At 38.9% G+C, this 21,222-nt stretch overlaps 1 protein-coding gene across 1 annotated transcript in view; it reads right to left on the reverse strand.

Annotated features, from left to right (window-relative positions):
• Tm7sf3 (transmembrane 7 superfamily member 3) overlaps positions 1 to 21,216 on the reverse strand; it is a 37,223-nt gene extending 16,007 nt beyond the window's left edge. Inside the window, exons 1-5 of the mRNA XM_048787193.1 lie at positions 21,066 to 21,216; positions 9,390 to 9,544; positions 5,991 to 6,141; positions 2,845 to 2,965; positions 908 to 1,079 (exon numbers count right to left, since the gene is read on the reverse strand). Of these exons, the coding sequence (XP_048643150.1) occupies positions 908 to 1,079; positions 2,845 to 2,965; positions 5,991 to 6,141; positions 9,390 to 9,544; positions 21,066 to 21,156 (690 nt within the window). The 5' untranslated portion in view covers positions 21,157 to 21,216. The remainder of the gene's footprint in view (positions 1 to 907; positions 1,080 to 2,844; positions 2,966 to 5,990; positions 6,142 to 9,389; positions 9,545 to 21,065) is intronic.
• Between the last annotated feature and the right edge of the window lie 6 nt (positions 21,217 to 21,222).

Below are 21,222 nucleotides of genomic sequence, written 5' to 3' on the forward strand. Positions count from 1 at the left end.
TTTTTGTATTAAGGCTCCTCAGAATTGTGCAATGACATCCCAGGTGACACACATACAAAGTAAGACCTTACTCTTCAATAGGCTATGCCTACAGGCTGATCATAATACGCCATTTTAATCCCTTTTTTCTACATAACCTGGTGATCTATTAACCTTCTAGGAAGAATCATAGCAATCAGTCTAAAAAAACCTCACCCACCAACCATGACTGAAGGAGGACCTCATATGACATACTGCTATCAAGTACCTTGCAAGATATGAAGTTAAAATCCTGGCCTCCACAAAAGGAATCTAAATTATTAAGTCTCAAATTCTAATATACACAAGAATTACCTGGGGGATTATAAAACACAAATTCCAATTCAGTAGTTCCAGAGTGAAGCCTAAGAAGAATCTGCAATTCTAACAAACTCCCAAATGATGTCAATGTTGCGGGTCTGTGGTCCATACCTGGAGTAGCCAGGGTTTACAGGGATTCAAAAGCTCAGAGAAAACTTCTGCTCCAAGTTAGACTTTGAGTTTGGTTCAAATATTAATACCGATGTGCAATTTCTCATTATTATTTAGACACTACAGCCTTCATACTTGCCAAAACTATTAAGCCAATAGTTACGGAAGTTACACAGAAAATCACTTCAACTTCCCTCTGTATCTCAAGATCATTAGTCACAGATGTAGCTGCAGCCTAAATTCAATATAGTATATCTGTATCTCTCCAAAGGGTAACATCATTCTGGCCTATCACTAGCAATAGCTCCCCGTTTGATAACAAAATAAAAGGGAATAAAGTGGTTATCCCCCCCAAAAAAATCAAGAAAACAGTAAAGCAATAAGGTCCTGGTAGGTTCTCCCCTCAACTTTTTCAACAGTGTCACAATAGCCACACGACCATGAGAAACAGATTTACCTTGACAGCATTGGCCTTCACCTCGGGCACCTGGACCATCCTCTGCATGTGCTGGAGCAACACGTCCTCAGTGAGGTCATTCTCAGGCAGGAAATACTGATACACATCATACTGCAACCTCCACCTAAAGTCCCGGCCTGTTCCCACGTCACATGGCGGAGGATCTGCACCTCTAAAGTCAACCAACAAAACTGAACATCAATCTCGTGTGGTGCAAGCCCCATCTACAAAAAGGAACCAAAAGCTCTAATTTCAAACTTCTGCAACAATTCAAATATAACAGTTCACCTTTTGCAATGGCATAATTGGTATTCTGGAGAAAAGTAACATGCTCTTATGAACTGAATGTTGCTGTTACCCAAAAAATTCATGTTGAAGTCCTAGCCCCTCATATAATGGTACTAGAAGGTGGGCCTTTGAGAGATAATTAGGTCATGAGGGTGGAGCTCTCCTAAGTGGGATTACTGCCCTTATAAGAGACCCCAGAGAGCTCTCTAGCACTTTGTGTCTTGTTAAGGATACTGCAACTAGAAGAGGGCTTGCTCCCAACCGTTCTGGCACCTTAATTTTGGACTGCTAGCTTCTAAAACTGAGAGAAATAAATGTCCATTCTTTATCCAGTCTACAGTACAAGTTGATCATCCTTAATCTAAAACTCCAAAATCCAAAATGTTCTGAAATCTGGAATTTCTTGAGCACAGATATAATGCTCAAAACACTTCAGATTTTGATTTTCAGACGAAAAGTACCCAACCAGTAAAACCTATGCACATATTCCCAAATCCAAAAAAAACTTCCATCATCTGAAATCCTTGTGATCTCAAGTATTTCAGAGAAGGAATACTTAATCTGTGCTTTGTTATAACAGCTCACCCGAAGACACACCAAGAGGTGAGTGCAGTTAAATAACCAAACTCTAATGTCAGGATTATAGTGAACTGCCAGCTGTGCCATCTGATGTGCCTGTGGGCACATCAATGAACCTCAATGACCCGTAGAAAAACCTCTCTGTAAAACAAGAGCAATCGCCCCTTCTTCATGAGATATTTGGATTAAAGGATAAAGAACATGTAGCACTCAGTACTACATATGATGCACAGTGCTGAGTGCCACATAGAGAATTCTAATGTTTTTCAATGGAATTGTTGCTGTTAAAATAGAAATTTAAAAACTGAGGGCCAGGCACAGTGTGATTGCCAGTAATCCCAGCAACTCAGGAGGCTGAGGCAGGAGGATCACAAGTTCGAAGCCAGCCTCAGAAACTTAGTGAGATCCTATCTCAAAATTCAAAAAGGGGCTAGGGATGTAGCTTAGTGACAAAGCACCCCTAGGTTCAACCCCCAGCACCAAAAAAAGAAAGAAAGAAAGAAACTGAGGCAGAGTTTTAATTTAAAAAAAAAATCTTATAAAAGGATGTTTCAGAGCTACAGAAGACTTTCTATATTAAAATGCATTATAAAAATTAAGATGCACTTCCAAATTCACAATAGACACGTCTGGCTTTTTCAAATAAAGAATGAAGGGGCAAAACATTAATTACAAATGACAGTTCAAACCAGGCACAGTAGCTTGGGAGGCTGAGGCAGGAGAATCGTGAGTTAAAAGCCAGACTCAGCAACTGTGAGGCACTAAGCAACTCAGTAACTGCGAGGTACTAAGCAACTCAGTGAGACCCTGTCTCTAAATAAAATACAAAATAGGGCTGGGGATATGGCTTAGTGGTTGAGTACCTGAGTTCAACCCCTAGTACCAAAAAAAAAAAAAAACAGTTGAAATATTAGTAATAAAGTTTAAATTACAACAATTTCCTTCCCCCAAAAAATAAACAATTCAATTTCACTACAGAGAACTATGGATCTCAGAAAGTTTGCTAAATTTACACAAAATTCAGTCATGACTATTCTAAAAGCAGTTTTAGGAGACAGAGATGGTCATACCTTGCATAGCCTAGGTTTGCAGGGGCAAACTCAATAGTCGTTTCAAAGAAATTATACTCCAAGTAAATGTTGGGATCAATGTCTAAATCAAACTCCAAATTACAGCCTCCAGGGATAGGATCTGAATGAAAAATAGGAAAGTTACTAACAAAGAAGTCTTACATATACAAATCAGGCTCAGAAAAGCGGAGTGTTAACAGAACTTCCCATGTGGAAGTTAAATATAAACACAGAGCTTCTGCTTTTATACTATTTCAAGGACTTGGTTAAAGAGGAAGATCATGGGGATGAGGACCCTAGACCAGGGACTATTTTAGGCTTTGAGGGTCTGAGGGTCTCTATGACAACTGCTCAGTCCTGCCCTTGAGACACAAAAGCAGCCACAAATAATACACAAATGAACAGGCACAGGTATGTTTCAATAAAGTTTTATGCACAAAGACAGACAGCAAGCTGGATCTGGCTTACCATCTCCAGCATGCCAATCTCTAGAGTTTAGTCAAAAGTGACATTTTTAAACTGAGGTCCAAAAATGGGTTTCATGGGCTCCACAAGCACCCTGAAGTTGCCAAATATTGAATTTCTACATTTCCTTGGGAGAAAACTTTTTATTATATTCTGGAGTCTGTGACTCAAAAAAAAATGCTTAAAAATCTGAAGATGGGCAGGGGGTCGGGGGTGGGGGGGAAATCACTGCCAAAAAGAAAGGGAACTCCATGGGTAACAGCTGTAGGGGGATGCAGCCAAACATGGGGCACACGTCTATAATACCAGTGAATCTGGAGGCTGAGACAGGAGGGTTACAATTTTAAGGCCAGCCTCAACAAGACCCCCAGCAAGACCCTGTCTGAAAATAAAAAATACAAAGGCCTGGGATGTAGCTCACTGGTAGAGTACCCCTGGGTTCAATCCCTAATTCCAAAAATAAAAGAGGTAAGGGCATCTACTTTTCATATGGCCTCTTTCAACAGAGAAAAATGGTATCATCCTCACTACTGTAGGAACAGTCATTGTGTTTCTACAAAAGAGTAAATATAAAAGACCCTAGGGCCATTTATGTGAATAGCACTTGAGTATTTAATCAAACACAAGATAGATTTTGGTAACTTGACATTAATCATGTGACTGAAATAGCTCTTTTCTTGTTAAGAATCCTACTGAAGTCACTTGACATTAGCTCAACTCCATATGAAGAACTGTGTGTTATGCAGTCATATGGAGAGGATAAGACAGAGCAGGTTAACCAATCTAAAGATTTAGATCGCAACTTCATACACTCATCCATCTATTCCCACAGCTGAATCTTGGTTTCCACAAACTGTTGGAATTCTGGTGGTAGACTTCCCCTGGTGAGAGCTGAGATGGAATATAGTGTATACTTCAACATTATGTGGAATCTTCCTCAAAATTTTGAGTTTTTTATATTCTTTCTCTGCACTTACAAATATCTACAACACCTAAGAAAATGATATGCATCCCACCTGAAGCTCTACTTTTGGGGGGAAGGTTGCAGGGTGGGTTACACTGTCTTTGATAGAAGGCTGAAGTCTATGGATTTGTTTGTTCATTTTTGGTACTAAGGATTGAACCCAGGGATGCTTAACCACTGGCTGGGTCATAGCCCCAGACTTTTTTTTTTTTTTCTTTGAGACATGGTCTTGCTATATTGCTTAGGGCCTTGCTAAAGTTGCTGCAGCTGGCCTCAAACTTGTGATCCTCCTGCCTCAGCCTCCTGAGCCACTGGGGTTACAGGTGTGCACCACCATGCTTGGTGAGTCTATAACTTTTTACCAGGTAATTACTCTTTAGTTACAGAAAGCATTCCCTTTCCTTGATTCTGATAATCATTCGAATTCCACCTCCTTTACTACCTATCACTCCTCTCCTTCCCTTGTTCCCTAAACTTTAAGCATGGCCTAATTTCCCTCACCTCACCTGCGCTGCTCAATCACTGTAATCTCATTTTCATCCCTCCTGTCTATGCCACTAAGATGACTCCCATTAAAAGCCACCACTCATGCTTTATTACTATCAGATGGACCCTTCTGGTCACTTCTCTGGACCTCCCTATAGTGTTCTGTTCTCCACTCCTTACTAAGGCTGCACCTCTGAGCTCTTCTCCTACCTCCAAGACCACATCTCAGTCTTACGCTTATTCCTCAGCAGTTAATATCCCCCAGGCACCCAGAAGTGCTGCCTGACAAATAGTAGGAACTAGGAAAGTATCTGCCATTTCCCCCTAGTTTTCTAAGTACATGCCTGGACAATTTCACTCACAGGATGGCTTTTCCTTTGCTGAGTATCTAACCTCACTCCTCCATTCCAGGTCCATATTTTAACTGCCCACTATGCACTGTCATCCATATGTCCAACAATCCCATCTGGGATTCACTGCGTCTCAAACTGAAGTCATCATCTATTCCATCGCACCCCATAAAACATCCAATACAACAACCCTGTTCCTCTGCCTACTTCCATCGCTATCTCCAAGCTGTCCATATAGGAAGTCTATGTACCCCTCTAGTAATCCCAAACCACTGGTCATTGTGTCTTATCAATGCTACCTTCCAAACATCTCAAGACCAGCCCCTCTTCTCCACCCCATCTTGTGGCCTCAGCTCAGATCTTCATTTCCCACTCTGAACCCTCAAAGCTTTACTGAGTCCTAACTCTGCTGTGCTTTCTCCAATCCACTCCCAACACCGGCTCCAGGGTTAGCTTTCCAAGATGAAATGGACCCCATCATTCCTCTGCCTGGAAACTCTACACTTCCTTAGAACTGACCTCAGGATAGAATGCAAACTTCATGCTGTATAAGGCCCTTTGCACTCTGATTCCAGCCACACCCACTTGCCACACTCCTCCTTCAAAACATTAAGCTCACTGCTTCCTCAACTTAGAAGAATCAACTGCTAAATTCTGTTTCTTGCCTTTCTGTTTCTGCTTTTCCAAGAGCTCCTTAAATATACTCTCCCCATCACCACCTGAGCTTTCACTCATCATGCTCACTTTGAGCTCCCTTGCTATTAAAATATTTCTGATTAAATAGCACTTACAACAAGCAATCATAATAGGATAATTTTCCTTAAATTTTCACAAATACATCCCATATTCCTTATAGTAATAGAGAGTCAAAGACAGGTTACCTCTTTCTGAGTACGAGAGTGGAATGGCCACATTTTGAACAGGCTCAGCATCTGTAGTCTCCAAATACCAAGTGCACATACTCTGCTCTGGTCTAAGAATAAAAACCAGTCCTTTGTCATTGCCTGTTCCTGAGGTATTGGGAAGGAGAGTCTGCAATTAGGAAGAAAAGTCACCATGAATAGGAAGTTGAGCAAAAGACATAGAATTGATCCAGTATGCAAGGCCTATTCCAAATATATTCAAATGAAAAATAGGGGACGGGGAGGAACCAGCCCTTCCTTAAATTATTAAGAAATTCTTTTCATCCCTATGTTCACATGTTCACATCTATAAGTAGAATTCTTTAAAATGCACTATTGTTTTAGTCAGTTTGGGCTGCTATAACAAAGTACCATAGATTGGGTTGTATATAAAGAATAAAAATTTATTTTTTATAGTTCCAGAAGCTGGAAATCTGAGCAGAGTGCCAGCATAGTTAAGTTCAAGTGAGAACCCTCTTCCAGGCTGCAAACTGCCAACCTCTGGCTGCATCCTCACACAGCAGAAGGGGCACCTCTTGTACAAGGGCACCAATTCCACGTATGAGGACTCTGCTCTTAGGACCTAACACTTTCCACAGGACCCACTTCCTAATACCAAGACACCAGGAGTTAGGATTTCAACATATGAATTTGGAGAGGACATATTCACTCCATAACAAAAATCTTTGATCAGAAATTGAACAATGGATTTCACAAGCATTTTGATTCCCCTGAGTTAAAATTTACTAAGACGATAAAGATATAAATCCCAACCCAAAGGAGTTCAGTTTCTAGAAAGCCTTTTGTAACTAAGTTGTAACAAATTATAAACTGCACATGAAGTATATCATTTGAAAAGTTTTGATACATGCAGACACCTGTGAAACCATCACCAATTCAAAACATGAATATATGCAGGACTTCCAAAAAGTTTCCTGAGCCCCTTCCCAATCCTTCCCCTACACTCCTCTCCCTATTACATCCCCCAATCCCATCTGTTTAGAAATCTTCTTTACTAATAAAATGCTTTTTTAATAATAAAATATTAAGGAAGCAAACTCAGAATGCTCTTTTAAAACAAAAAAAGCAGGGGACAGATAAAGGAATCAGATTCAATTTGACAGGCATACACAAAAATGACTCACGTATTAATTAACTGTAAGGTCAATGGATTCCAAGAAACAACAAACTGTCATGATAACCCAAAAACCAACAGTTTCTAGGATGCAGGAAACAAACAATTCTCACACAGACCTCTCATTTCTAGGTGCATGCAGTTCTGGTCATCATCTTCTAAACAGTATGAATAGTGGAACTAAAAGTGGCCCAAGAAATGAAAACTTTTATAACTAAGATTTTTCTGCATGGAATCAAGGCCCAAGATGCTGTTCAGCCAGATCTCTTTGGTCATTTATTATGTCAACATTTCTTTATCAAAGATCTGTTTTCTCAAATGTAGGAACAGGCATCACAACTATGTTACTAAGCTGCTATGAGAATTAACTATATGGAAATCAAACACAGAGGTTCCCAAACAGGAATCAGAGGGTTCTCTAAGTCTCCAGAGGCCCCTATGAAATTGTATTTTGCCTGGGAGAGGGTGTCCACGAACAAGCAGTCTCTGGCTTCAAGAGTTTAAGAAACACAGATTTAGCACAAAGTATCTAATAAACTTAAATGCCCTTCCCATCCTCTCTTATTGTCTTTGTTATCAACTGAATCCTATCATTTGTGACAACATGGCAGAACTGGAGATCATTATGTTTAGTAAAATAAGCAAGGCACAGAAAGATAATTACCAAATGATCTCACTCACATACAGAATCTCAAACAGTTGATTTCACAGAAGTTGAGAGTAGAACAGTGGTTGCCAGAGGCTGGGGAGAGTAGATGGGGAGAAGCTGATAAGTGGGAAGGAAGTTACAGTTAGATAAGAGCAAGTTTTAGTGTGCTATTTGCCCAGAAGAATGGGTACAGATAATTATAAAGCACTGTTTGCAAAAGCTAGAAAAATTTGAATGTTTTCACCTTGAAGAAAAGATAGATATTTGAGGAGGTATGTTTAACCTGGTTTAAACATTACTCAATGTATACACGTATCAAGAAATCACATGGCACCCCATAAATACAAGATGACCAATGCCTATCAAACTGCATATGTACTGGGTTGAGACAGGTTTGTTAACCAAATTCCAGAACATTAGAAGATAGGCGTGGAACAAATAAAAAGTAATTTCACACAGGGCAAAATTCATTCATTAGTCTAAGGGTTCATGTAGGCCAAATACAGATTTGTGAAAAGTTACCATAAATGACTGATCCTAAAAAGTTCAAGTTAATCCAACTAAAAACTTTCCAAAGTTGAGGTTAGCTTAAGGGGTTAGTGATGACATCTACAGTAGAGTTCTTAACTCTGCTGGATGTGCAGCGCAAGGCTGGACGAACTAGGTGTTAATTCCTTCATTTGGTTCAAAGCCAGCCTCAGCATCTTATCAAGACCCTGCCTCAAAATAAAAAATAAAAAAATTTTTAAATGGCTGAGGATGTGACTCAGTGGTTAAGCATCCCTGGGTTCAATCTCCAGTACCTGCCCCCACCTCCACCCCCACCCCCACAAAAAAGAATTCATTTGTTTACAAGAGAGACTCCAAAGGATAAAACTGATCACATAGGGTTCTCAGTAAGCTACAACAAATAGCTAAACGACAATGGAAACACATTAAAATATATTATCAGAAAAATTATTTAAGGACCCACAGAGTGAGAAAATGAAATGGTAGGAAAACTTAAGTGCAGAGAAGAGACATCAGGCACAGGACCCCTCTCCCATGACTTGGCTCTGCAGCTCTAAGTCAGAGGCTGGCACACTGGCACATGTCTACAATCCTAGTGACATGTGAGGATGAGGCAGAAGGATCACCAGTTGAGGCCAGCCTCAGCAATTTAATGAGATCCTGTCTCAAAATAAAAAATTAAAAGGACTGGGGATGTAGCTCAGGGGTAAAGCATCCCTGGGTTCAATCCTCAGTACCAAAAAAAAAGAAAAAGAAAGTACTGAAGTACTAACATCTGCTGCTCTCAATTACTAACCTGACAACACAATCTTTTTTTTTTTTAAATTTTTTTTCCTTAGTTGTAGTTGGACAGAATACCTTTATTTTATTTATTTATTTTTATGTGGTGCTGAGGATCGAACCCAGCGCCTTGCACGTGCTAGGCTAGTGCTCTACCGCTGAGCCACAACCCCAGCCCCCAACTCAATCTTTTTAAGACAAAAGACATAAACATGAAGAGACATCAAATTCTAATGCTTATACCACACATAAGACCTAAACATATGGAAATGATATTTTTGCTGAAATAATTCTTCATACATACCTGAGAAAAAGAAAGTGTTGTATTCCGATACTGTGAGTGTATTTGGAAAATAAGGAAAGTCACATTACTTGAAATATGACGCAAAATAGCTTCCTCTGGAAACAGCCTGTTGAGCTCGAAGTATCTGAATTTCCCCACAGAAAATTCAAGAAAACCTACAATGGGAGAAACTTTTCATTATAATACTGTATCTCATTTGTAAACACCACATTCAAAAACAAATGTAGAATGCTAATTTAACACTCAGAAAACTCCATGAGGTAAATATTGTTGTCTCTATGTTATGGATGAGGACAATGAAGCTAAAAAGGTGAAGCAGGGCCTGGGGGTGTGGCTCAGTGGTAGAGCTCTTGCCTAGCACGTCCAAGGCCCCCGGTTCACCAGCACCAGAAGAAAGAACGAAAAAGGAAGGTGGAGCAGTCCACATGAGGTCATTCAACTAGTAAGTGGTGGAGCTGAGAACTAGAATGGATGCTTGAAAAGATGTGAACATCCAGATGTGGTGGTGCACATCTGTAATCCCAGCAGTTTGGGAGGCTGAATCAAGAGGATTCCAAGTTCAAAGTCAGCCTCAGCAACTTGGTGAGCCCTGAGCAACTTACTGAGACTCTGCCTCAAATAAAATATAAAAAATGGCAGGGGAGGGCTAGGGATATAGCTCAGTTGGTAGAGTGCTTGCCTCATATGCACAAGGCCCTGGGTTCAATCCCTAGCATCACAAAAAAAAAAAAATGGGGGAGGGGAATGTGGCTCAGTGGTTGAACACCTCTCTATTAAATCCCTGGTATGGGGGAAAAGAACATGAACAATACTAAGTGCTGAGGATGGACCCAAGACCCCAGAAAATTTTACATCTTGTAGGAAAACAACAATTCTCTTTGGAACAAAGTCTCCAAACTTAAGAATAAGCAATCCTCAAGGATCTTATTTATCATGAATGTGCTACTATTAAAGAGTACCATCTAGTGAATTCTGAAAGAAGCGGGACTTCAACTTAATGCCAGAGTTAATGGCTGTATTATTTTTAGGCTGGTTGCTGAATTGTCATAAGCTTCAATTTCCTCATCTATCAAATGGGGTGTTTAAAACTAACTTGAAAAAGCAGGTACCATCAACATCAACAAAAATGTTTGTCAGGGGCTGGGGCTGGGGCTTAGTGGTAGAGCACTTGCCTGGCATGTGTGAGGCACAGAGTTCGATTCGCAGCACCACATATAAATAAGTAAAATAAAGGTCCATTGACAACTAAAAAAATTAAAAAAAAAAAAAATGTTTGTCGGGTACCCACAATAGACCCTTCACATATAATTGTGAACCACAGGCATTCTGGAAAAAGGAGCTTTTTGGTCATTTGTATTAGGATCAAGCCCAGAGTTCACACAGGTTATGACAAGGACAGTTTCTCAACACCTCATCCAGACGTCTCCAGACTGTCTACCTGCCCCTATCGTCTGGTTGTGTTGAAGTCACTCATTCTATCCATGCTCCTCTCTCAGCTGCATGCCAGTTCTTTTTCCAATCTAATTCTCAAGCAACCCACTAAATTAGGTTGCTTTTACTTCTGGGTGGCCCTGGATTCCCAAGGCAGCCCTACCCTCTCGTCAGTATGTATCTACATAAATAGCAGAAGAGTTCCCAAGCATTACATACCAGTCCTGGGGGTTCACATCTGAAAGTAAGTGGAAAAAGCTTCAAGTTTAATATAGAAAAGAAGCTGATGAGAAAGGAGTTGACGAGAAAAACTGTAATTCAACTGAATCCCACAGTAGAACCATCATGTTTTACTTTAGAAGGAGATGAGAGGCAGTGGGTGGTAAAAGAAAACTCTCCCGAATTAAATAATTTGGACTGGAGCTGTAGCTCAGTCTCACACGTGTGAGGCACTGGGTTCGATCCTCAGCATCATATAAAATATATAAATAAAGATACTGTGTCCATCTATAGCTAAAAAATTTTTTTAAATAATTTAACACATTCATGTCCCAAGAAGACCATTCAACATTTTTTTCCTAAATTCTAATACCCTATAGGAACCATCAAGAACAAAACAAAAAGTTATCATAAATGGCCAACCTGTAGATGGAACTCCAATAAGTACAAATGATGATAAGCCTAGAAAAATGATTAGTCTCTATAAATTTTCCACAAACTCTGTGATGCTATATTACATTCATAACAATGTTTTTATAAAAACTGACAAAAAAGGTTATTTGCGTTTATGATTTAATTTCTCAAAAGTCAGAGAAAAATTTAATAGTTGTAGCCACGACAGATGGAAATGGTATATTTTCTCCTATTTATAGAACAGGAATGAATATTTTATATGGATCAAACTCCAGCTGAAATAGAGGTAAAGCTTTAGGGAGTAGCTAGGAAAATCTGGCTAGGAAAGTCTAGAAAATACAGAGAGTTTGTAGTTTTGTTTTTTGTTAAAAGTTAACAGGAAAAACAGTTTTATATTTTCCAGACCTTTCATCATCGTAGTTATTAGAAAACCAAACTACACATAAAACTAAAAGCATCTCAGTAAATGGCACTAAATGTGTCTGTCTCTGTTTTGCACTTTAATTTTGGTCCCATCTATCATCCATCTTCTAAGTCTTAAAAAAAAAAAAAAAAACCCATTCTGGAGGCTGGGGTTGTGGCTCAGTGCCTAGCATGTGTGAGGAACAGGGTTCGATTCTCAGCACCACATATAAATCATAAAATAAAGGTCCATCAACAACTAATAAAAATATTTTTAAAAATACCCATTCTGATCTGTCAGACCAGAACAATATCAGCATCAGTCTGTTTTCCTAAAGAATTAACTGTCCAAAGTTAACTGTCCTTTCACTGTCCAAAGCCTGCAGCTCATCTACTATCCTATCTTTTCTAGTTTCATTTTTGGTTTTCCCTTTTTAAAATCCTTTTCCCCATTTGGCAAATGTTCAGGAAGTACTTATGAAATAGTCCCTCTGGCTATCAGGCATTGTAAATGAAACTGAAAGAAGTAAATTTAAAAAGATTATCTAAAACTCTGTCATTAAAACTTAGATTTGCCCTTCAACATATTTTAGAATGTCTACGCCCAAAACACCAACCTTGAACCAGAACAGTACAGGCTTTAAAGCCCTGGAAGAGATTGAAGCTGTCATTAGTGAAATCTTAATGGTAAACTACCCCTAACCTTTTTCTTTATTCTATCACCTAGGGGCAAGCATGAATCACCACTCAGAGTTAGAAAAACTTCAGAAAGACAGGAAAGAAACACAGGACCATGAAAATTTAAATATATCTTAAACAATTGGTGACTTGACGAAATAAACAGGGGTATTAAAAGCAGGTAGGTTAAGTTACTTTGCTTTATGTGTTTCCTTATTTTTCAAAATTTCTATAGTGATCATGAGTTGTTCTTATCCAAAGGAATTTCATGATTTGAAAAAAAGGCTTCCTGGCACTCGAAAGTATAAGATCAATCCCTGAATCTACAATTTTATTTATTCATTTATTTTAGAATTTTCAATGCCTTTATTAGTGCATTGTAATTATACACAATAGCTGGGTTCATTTGGACATAATCAAACATTCATGGAATTTAATTTGCTCCATTTCAGTTCCTAGGGCCTCCTCTTTCTTTCCCCTCCTCCCTCCCCCCATTTTCCTTCTTATACTCCACTGATCTTCCTTCTATTTATTTATCTATTTTTAATTGGTGCTTTACAGATATACATAAAGGCAAAATTCACTGTGGTATATTTATACATGTACACAGTGTAATTTTATCTAATTCAATTCATATTTCTGCCCCTTTCCCAACCCTCCTGCATCCCCTCAATCTCCTTCTTACATTTTAAATTCTTAAAAAAAAAAAAAAAAAAATGCCTGGGTTCATTGCCCAGCACTGGAGGGGGAGAAGGGAAGGACACACAATAAACAAACTTATCGTTAATTTTTCCCTTAAAACAAATATTTTTAGATACTATATAATCTTTATTTTTAAAAGGTACAAAATACAATACACTATTCAAAAATCATCACTCAGTTTGGCATACAACTGTTCCTCAGCATCCACAAAGGAAGGGTCCAGAATCTCCAAATATACCAAAATATGTGCATGCTCATATCCCTTACATTAAAAGGTGCAGTGTTTGCATGTAACACATGCACGTCCTCCTGTATACTTTAACTCATCTTTGGACTGGTTATAAACCTAATACAATATGAATGTTACGTAAATAGTTGTTATACTGTATTGCGTAGGAAATGACAAGAAAAGTCTGTACATGTTTAGTACAGGGGCAATGTTTTCAAATGAAAATGGAAAATCATTAGCAATTGGTTGAATCCATGGATGCAGAATCTATGGAGGATATGGAGAGGTATCTTAGGACTTAGGTAGACAGCAGCATGTGCATTTCCACATATATGGAGGGAAAAGATATAAATGTTTGGCGTAGCCCATTTAATAGGTTTTAATACTTTTCCATATCAAAATCATCCTAGGTATATCATTCTTAAAGTTCTTCAGTATTCTATTCTGCATATGTAACATAATTAGTCAACCAATCCCCAAATAACGAACCCACAGACTGTTATTCCAATACAAATTAAAAAATAAAATAGTTCTATTTTGTGACAGTGTGTCCTAGAAAGCACTAAGTCAGGCAATCAACTTATGTGAGATTTCTCATATGACAGCATAACAGATGGCCTTTGATCCTAAATGGTTAAACTGTATCTAAGACTTATTCTAATCTTAGAAAATTCGAAAATGAAAACAAACAGCCCAGCAAGGCACAGTGGTGCACGCCTATATTTCCAGCGGCTGGGTGGCTGATGCAGGAGGATCACAAGCTCAAAGCCAGCCTCAGCAATTTAGCAAGATCCTGTCTCAAAATAAAAAATAAAAAGGGCTGGGGATATAGCTCAGTGGTTAAGCGCCCCAGGTTCAATCCCTGGTACAATAAACAAAACAAATAGCCCACTGAAAATATGTAATGATCAGGACCAAAAAATTAAGCTACAGTCTCTTCTGACTTCTTCCTCAAGAAGTACACCCAACATTTCAGGAAGAGTTGTAAGTTTCATCACTTCCTGGGTTTCCAGAAAGCTACAGCAGGATGATGCCTCACTGGTCCGCATCCCCAACATGACTATAGCAATGAACCAGGCAGAAGCCAGATAATAAAAGGAAGGGACACTGTATTATTTAAAACCTGGTTACTTGAAATAAATAGGCAGAATTAATAACAGGTATCTCTCTAGGGATATATTTTAAATAATTATTTTTTCCTTAGTTTTCAGTTTTTCCATAGTGATCATGAGATGTTCTTAATAGAAACAAGTTATAATATATCCTGGCAATACATGACAGTCATCTGGAGGTAGTTTAAAAAACAAAACAAAAAAAAAAAAAACTGCTGCTTGTGATCCTTTCCAGTCAGTTATATCAGAATCCCTGGGGGCTGGGTCAAACTGTCAATTAAAAAATATTTATTAAAATAAGGTGCAGAGGGCTGGAGTTGTGGAGTTGTAGAGTGCTTGCCTAGCATGAGTGAGGCACTGGGTTTGATTCTCAGCACCACCTATAAATAAAATAAAGGTCCACTGACAACTAAAAAATATTTTGAAAAATAAAATATAGTGCAGAGAAATACCTAAAGTTTACACACCCATGAAACCATCACCTAAGTCAAGAACCATCATTCCAGCATCTCAGTATGGCCCCTGTCAATCTTCTTTCCTCCCTAGAGGGAACCATGATTTAATGTCAAACACTAGGGTTTGGTTTTGAGAATTAAATGAAATTTACACATGAATTCTTTTGTGTGTGGCTTTTTTTTTTTTTTTATACTGGGAATCGAACCCAGGGGTACTCTATCCCTGAGCTATACCCTCAGCCCTTTATTTTGAGATAGGGTCTTGCTAAATTGCAGAGGCTGACCTCAACCTTGCAATCCAGGTGCAAACTTGCAATCAGGTGCCTACCAGAGTTGTTGGGATTACAGGCATGTACCACCATGTGTCTAGCTTTTAAAAAAATCAATATTCTATTTGTAAGCTTCATTCCAGTGACTATAAGTAATCATAACTAATTCATTACCATTGTTGTATAACCCATGAAATTAAATACCACAATGTATTAATGTTCTGTTAATAAATATTTGGAGGGGATGGGGATATAAGCTCAGGGGTACAGCATTTGCCTAACATGATGTAGGGCCCTGGGTATGATCCCCAGAACCTCAAAAAAATAAACATTTGGATTATGTCTAGTTCGGTGTTATTACAAATAACTCCAAACATTTTCTATACATCTTTTGGTACATGTACATACAGGTTTCTCTTTGATAGAATCCATCAGAATTATCAGATAATAGGTATTCTTATATTCATATTTAATAGAAAGCATTATCCAACATGCTTTTGCCAATGTACAGTCCCATTAATGTGTGGAAAAGTATTGTCAACAGTCTCCCAAACACTTGGGATCATCAGTTGCTCTGCTGGATGTATAGTAGTATGTTATGTTAATACGCAGTTAATACGCAGTATTAACTGGGGATGTAGCTCAGCAGTACAGCTCATGTTTAGCATGCCAGAGGCCCTGGGTTCTATTCTCAGCACCAAAAAATAAAAATAAAAATAATAATATGCATTTCCAAATCAGCTAGTGATTTTTTACTACATTTTATTTTGCTTATTGACTATATGGATATTCTCTTTGTGAAAAAGTCTGTTCATCTTTTGTCCATTTTTAAAACTGAATCATTTGGTCAGGTGCTAGGGTATATAACTACAATCCCAGCAAGTCAGGAAGCTGAGGCAAGAGAATCCTAAGTTCAAGACCAGAATGGGCAACTAAGTGAAATCCTGTCTTAAAAAATAAAAGGCTGAGGATGTGGTAGAGCACCCCAGATTCAATCCCCAATACTAGGAAAAAAATTATTTGTTCTTAAATCTTACCAGTTCTTTATGAGAACTTGCCTGTCAGGCAAGTGTTGCATACCACCTTGTATTTTTGTAATTTGTCTGTTTCCTCTCTCGGTACCTTCAGATTATGGAAGTTTTAATTTTAACAAAATCTGATTTCTCACGTTTTTCATCTATGATTAGTCCTTGTGTCATTTTATTTTTTATTTATTTATTTATTTTTAGTCATACATGACAGTAGAATGCATTTTGATATATAATACATACATGGAATGTACATACATCAATCATATTGTCTATTCTATTCTGCTGCCCTTCCTATCCTCCCTATTTCTCCCCTCCTCTCCCATCCTTTAGTCCTTGTGTCATTTTAAAGAAATTTTGTCAAGTATTCCAAGATCTTGAATGCGGATTCCCCATGTTAACTTCTGGAAGTTTTGTTTGACCTTTTACATTTAGGTCTCAAACCAACCTAACACTGATTTTTATGTATAGCTGAGACAGGGAGCAAGGTTCATTTTTCCATGTACATATACTTGAAATAACAACCTTCAGTAAAAAACCCCACCCTCTCCCTACTGCTCTGCAGTCCCACTTTAATGTAAGTCAAGTAAACAAACATGTTTGTTTCTGGATTCTCCCCTGGGTTCCACCAGTTTACCTATCTGTCCTGACACGTTTATTATTCTGTGTAAATTCCTATCCCAAATTTGTCCTTCCTCTTCAAAACTGTCTTGACTATATTACAGCCCTTTTCATTTCCACATAAATACAGAAATCAGTTCATCAATATCCACCAAAAAAAACAAAAAAAAAGCCCCTGATTCTGATTGGGAGGGCACTACAATTTAGGAAGAAGTGATATCTTTAAGACATATTTTTTGGTACCAGGGATTGGACCCACCTGCCGTTTTTGTTCTGTTTTGTTTCGTTTTTTTTTTTTCGGGTCTCACTAAGTTGCTTAGGGCTTCGTTAAATTGCTGAGGTTGGCCTTGAACTCGAAGTCCTCCTGAGTCCCTAGGATTACAAGAATGCACCACCATGCCCAGCTAAAACAGAAAATTTCTTAATCTGTGAATTGGAGATATTCTTCTACTTATTTAATTTGTCTCAAGAATGTTGTATGGTTTTCTCTGCAGAGATCTCTACATATCCTAGTATAATTATCCCTAAATATTTAATATTTCCTGGTGCTTCTGTAAACTTTTTCTTTTGAATTTCCATTTCTTGTTCTCTCTTCAACAATATGCCTATTTAAAAGTTCTCCAGGCGATTCTAATGTTCAGCCAGGTTTGAGAACTACAAACACAATAATAAATAAGGGAAGGATAAACACATTTTCTCCTTATCTTTAACCTAACTTCACTGTGAAAATACTTTGGCAGTTAAAAGGACATTTCATAATTTTTACAGAAGACTGCATTTTAACCAAACTACTTGTGGTTTCACTTCTGGCTGTTCAGAGCTTTGTCATATTTGATGCTCCAGTGCCTGGCACAGACAGCACATGTTTGTTAAATGATAAGAGAACTATGTAACCTCAGGCAAATAATTTATTATTTCCTCTGGGCTTCTGTTCTCTTATGGTAAAGTGGAGGTAACTATGCTACATATATCAGTTTGGCTGCTAAAAGTATCAAACAAATGGGAAAAATGATTTTAAACTATCCAATTCTATACTATAAGATATCATTAGCTTCCAGGCAGTCTTGGATTAGCTTACAAATAAACTAATGAGAAGATGCTAAACACACATAGGACATTTACAGAAATGCCCAACTCATAAACATCAAGTTGAGAAAGAGACTTCCATCTGATGACAATGAAAGACACTGAAAAAGACACTGGGGATGAGGCTCAGTGGTAAAGCTCTTGCCTGACATGCATGAGAACCTGGGTTTGATCCCCAGCACCACAATACAAAGAAAAAAAAAATTTTACTGAAACCCAAAATAATTTTTACAACACAACCTGATAGAGATGGCATTTAATTTCTACTCACAAAAAAAAGACCTGGCAAAAGAAGACACGTACCAAATTATATCCTGCAGAAGTTAACAGGAACTTAACTTCACCTCTAAGCCATCTGGAAAAGGATTCATCAGAAGCATTTTATGAGACATAATTAGATCTTATGACTTCAGGAGTGGGAGGAAAAAAGACAGCACATCAAATGACATTACAGAGCAAAGGGCCAACATCAAGATGGTGCACTTACAAAGTAGTTCTCCTCTACAAAGAAGCGGTTCTGCTTTTTCTGCCAACAATTTTTAGCACTGGAATAGAAAGGGACTTTTTTTCCTATTTTTCACACTCATCTTTTATTCTTGCCCAGAGTCCGTTTTTCTTTCCAGTAATTCTATTCCAAGAAGAACTGCCCAATCCTAATAATCTCTTCCTTTCTTTGCCAATCAGGTCCTTATCTTGCAACCTTAAAAATTTCCAGCTTTTCCTAATATTTTACTAAAGTGTACTTCAGATTTCCCTCCATTGTTTGTGCTTTAACACAACAACCAAATTCTGGGAGGGATCTGTCAAATCTTGGTCTCAATAATTCTCTTCAGACACACAGTTAAAAATAAAAATGGTTCAGCTACTTGAGCTGGCTGCCATTCAAATGCCCCTCCCAATAGCTCATTTTTATCGTCTTCTAAATTGTTATTAGTCCCAAAAGTTAAAAGGAAACACAACAATGAACATACAACTTCTCACACACTTGTGAAGGGAACCAACATTTGCAACTCACAGCACAAGTGACCTGTTGCTTTAAAGCATCATCCAAAGCACAGAGGGTCCACATGACTTCCCTACCAACTCCAATTACTATGTAATTTCATGAGAGTTAGTGGATACAAATCTAAAACAATAATGATATATGTTAAGGGTCAAAGAGACATGAGACTCCGGGAGAAGAGACAACTATTTAAATGGACAAATCACCTCCAATGCCCAGAGCTGGTCAGAGAAAGCACCTTCCTTAGACATTCTAGGAACTTGACCAGCCACCTTCCAAGGTTCATTCAGTATTCAGCCTCAAGCTGTGCAAGTCAGCTCATCCTGCTCAAGATGGATAAATCTTCCTAAACTGCAACAGCTGCTCTGATCCTTCATTTTGTCCCATTAGAATCCTACACAGCAATCCAGCCATGTTACAAGAGGATCACTCAAGTCTTGAACTAAGGATTTCTTGATTTCTGTACTGACTTTCATCTGACAGAGGTGGAGAATATCAGCTTTTATTACCAGCAGTTAAATTTCCACATATTGTCCCTTTCCTGCAGAGAATAATATTAACACAAGGCAAACATAACATTCTTTTTTTTTTTTTTTTGGTACCAGAGATTGAACCCAGGGCATCAATCACCGAGCCACATCCCCAGCCTGTTTTTTATATTTTATTTAGAGACAAGGTTTCACTAAATTGCCAAGGCTGGCTTTGAATCCTCAATCCTCCTGCCTCCCAAGCTACTAGGATTACAGGCATGAGCCACAGTGCCTGGCTCCATTTCTCAACTTCTCTGTAAAGATTTCTAGATAGTAAATAGTAAAGCACCAAACTAGAATAAAAAGGTCTGGATACCAACCCTTCTGACTCTTGGACTATCCTGGATCAACCACAGCTTCCCTACCTGTTAAATGGAGATAGGGAAGGTTGAGTCTCCAGATACTATTAGTCTATTTTAAGGGATAAGGAATCGCTGAAGGATTAAATGTAAAACACAAGATATTTTATTGGAAGTCACCTTTGTTGAAGTGGGAAGACAATGAAATTTGCTGGGAGACACACCTAGATTTAAACCCTGCCTCTGCCCCTACTAGCTATTCATTTGTTTAATGAGTGTCTTGGGCCTCAGCTTCATCCTCTGCCAGGTGAGGACAATCATCATCTGTGGAGTTGTGAGGATTAAAGAACACTGTATATGGAAAGCACCTGGCACAGGCTGCATGCAGTGAACATACCCTATTATATGTTCTGCAAGTAAATATAATTGTCCTTTTCAGTTTGGGCCTTAAGTCTATGCAAAGATCCTAGGATTCAGTTTGCACAAGGGGTTTTTCAGAGATAAGCATGTAGGAGCACAATCACATTATTCAGAAAATATGTTTCAGAACTGCATCTTGTCTCTTAAGCTCGAAACAAAACCCAGAATGTGCCTAATTTCACGGAAAAGCACATGATCATCAGCCTGGCACAATTAGTGCTTTTTACATTTTATATTAACAAAGCATGAGCTGTTGCTAAAACCCATTTCACCAAGCACATGACCTACGATCTAAAGTCCCATTCTGGGGTCATTTTTTTCTCAAACTCCGCAGGACATCAATCAATTTGAAAAGCGTCACGATTTCGGAATGCGAAACCAATGCAGCTTGGAAGACCATCAATCATAAAGCTTAATTCCTCTCCAAGCTTCGCAATCCGGAGCTGAGGCAGGCCACGAAGGAGCAAAGGGGCGTTTTAATATGTTAAAACCACAAACATGGCTGCTCCCTACGGGAGATAATAATGTCTGAAAAAGAGAGTTGGCTATCTCTTCCCGTTTCCCCCGTCTCTTTAGGGGGCTGACAGGAAGGCCTCCTTCTTAGCAATGGGAGGTAGGCTCTAGTCTATCCGTGTCAGTTTTAACTCACAGCTCGGCGCTCCAACGCCCCCCAAGACCTACCTTTCTCGCCAGGTGGAAAGCCCCCAGGGGGATTCTAAGCTTGCAAAAAAATGCAGAAGTAACTTTGGGTCGCACCAGCGAGGCACCCCGACCTTACCCTGGCTAGAGTTCCCGACCGTCTCAGCTCCTCCGGCCGTACTGCGTTCCGATGCCAGCACCGCCAAGACCAGCAGCCGCAGAAGCCCCATTGCTGCCTGCACGGACCCGGACCCGCGCCGCGGTCTGGGAGGAAGGCGGGCATGCGCGCCGGGACC

Source organism: Marmota marmota, unplaced genomic scaffold, assembly GCF_001458135.2.
Source record: "Marmota marmota marmota unplaced genomic scaffold, marMar, whole genome shotgun sequence".
Taxonomy (NCBI): Eukaryota; Metazoa; Chordata; class Mammalia; order Rodentia; family Sciuridae; genus Marmota; species Marmota marmota.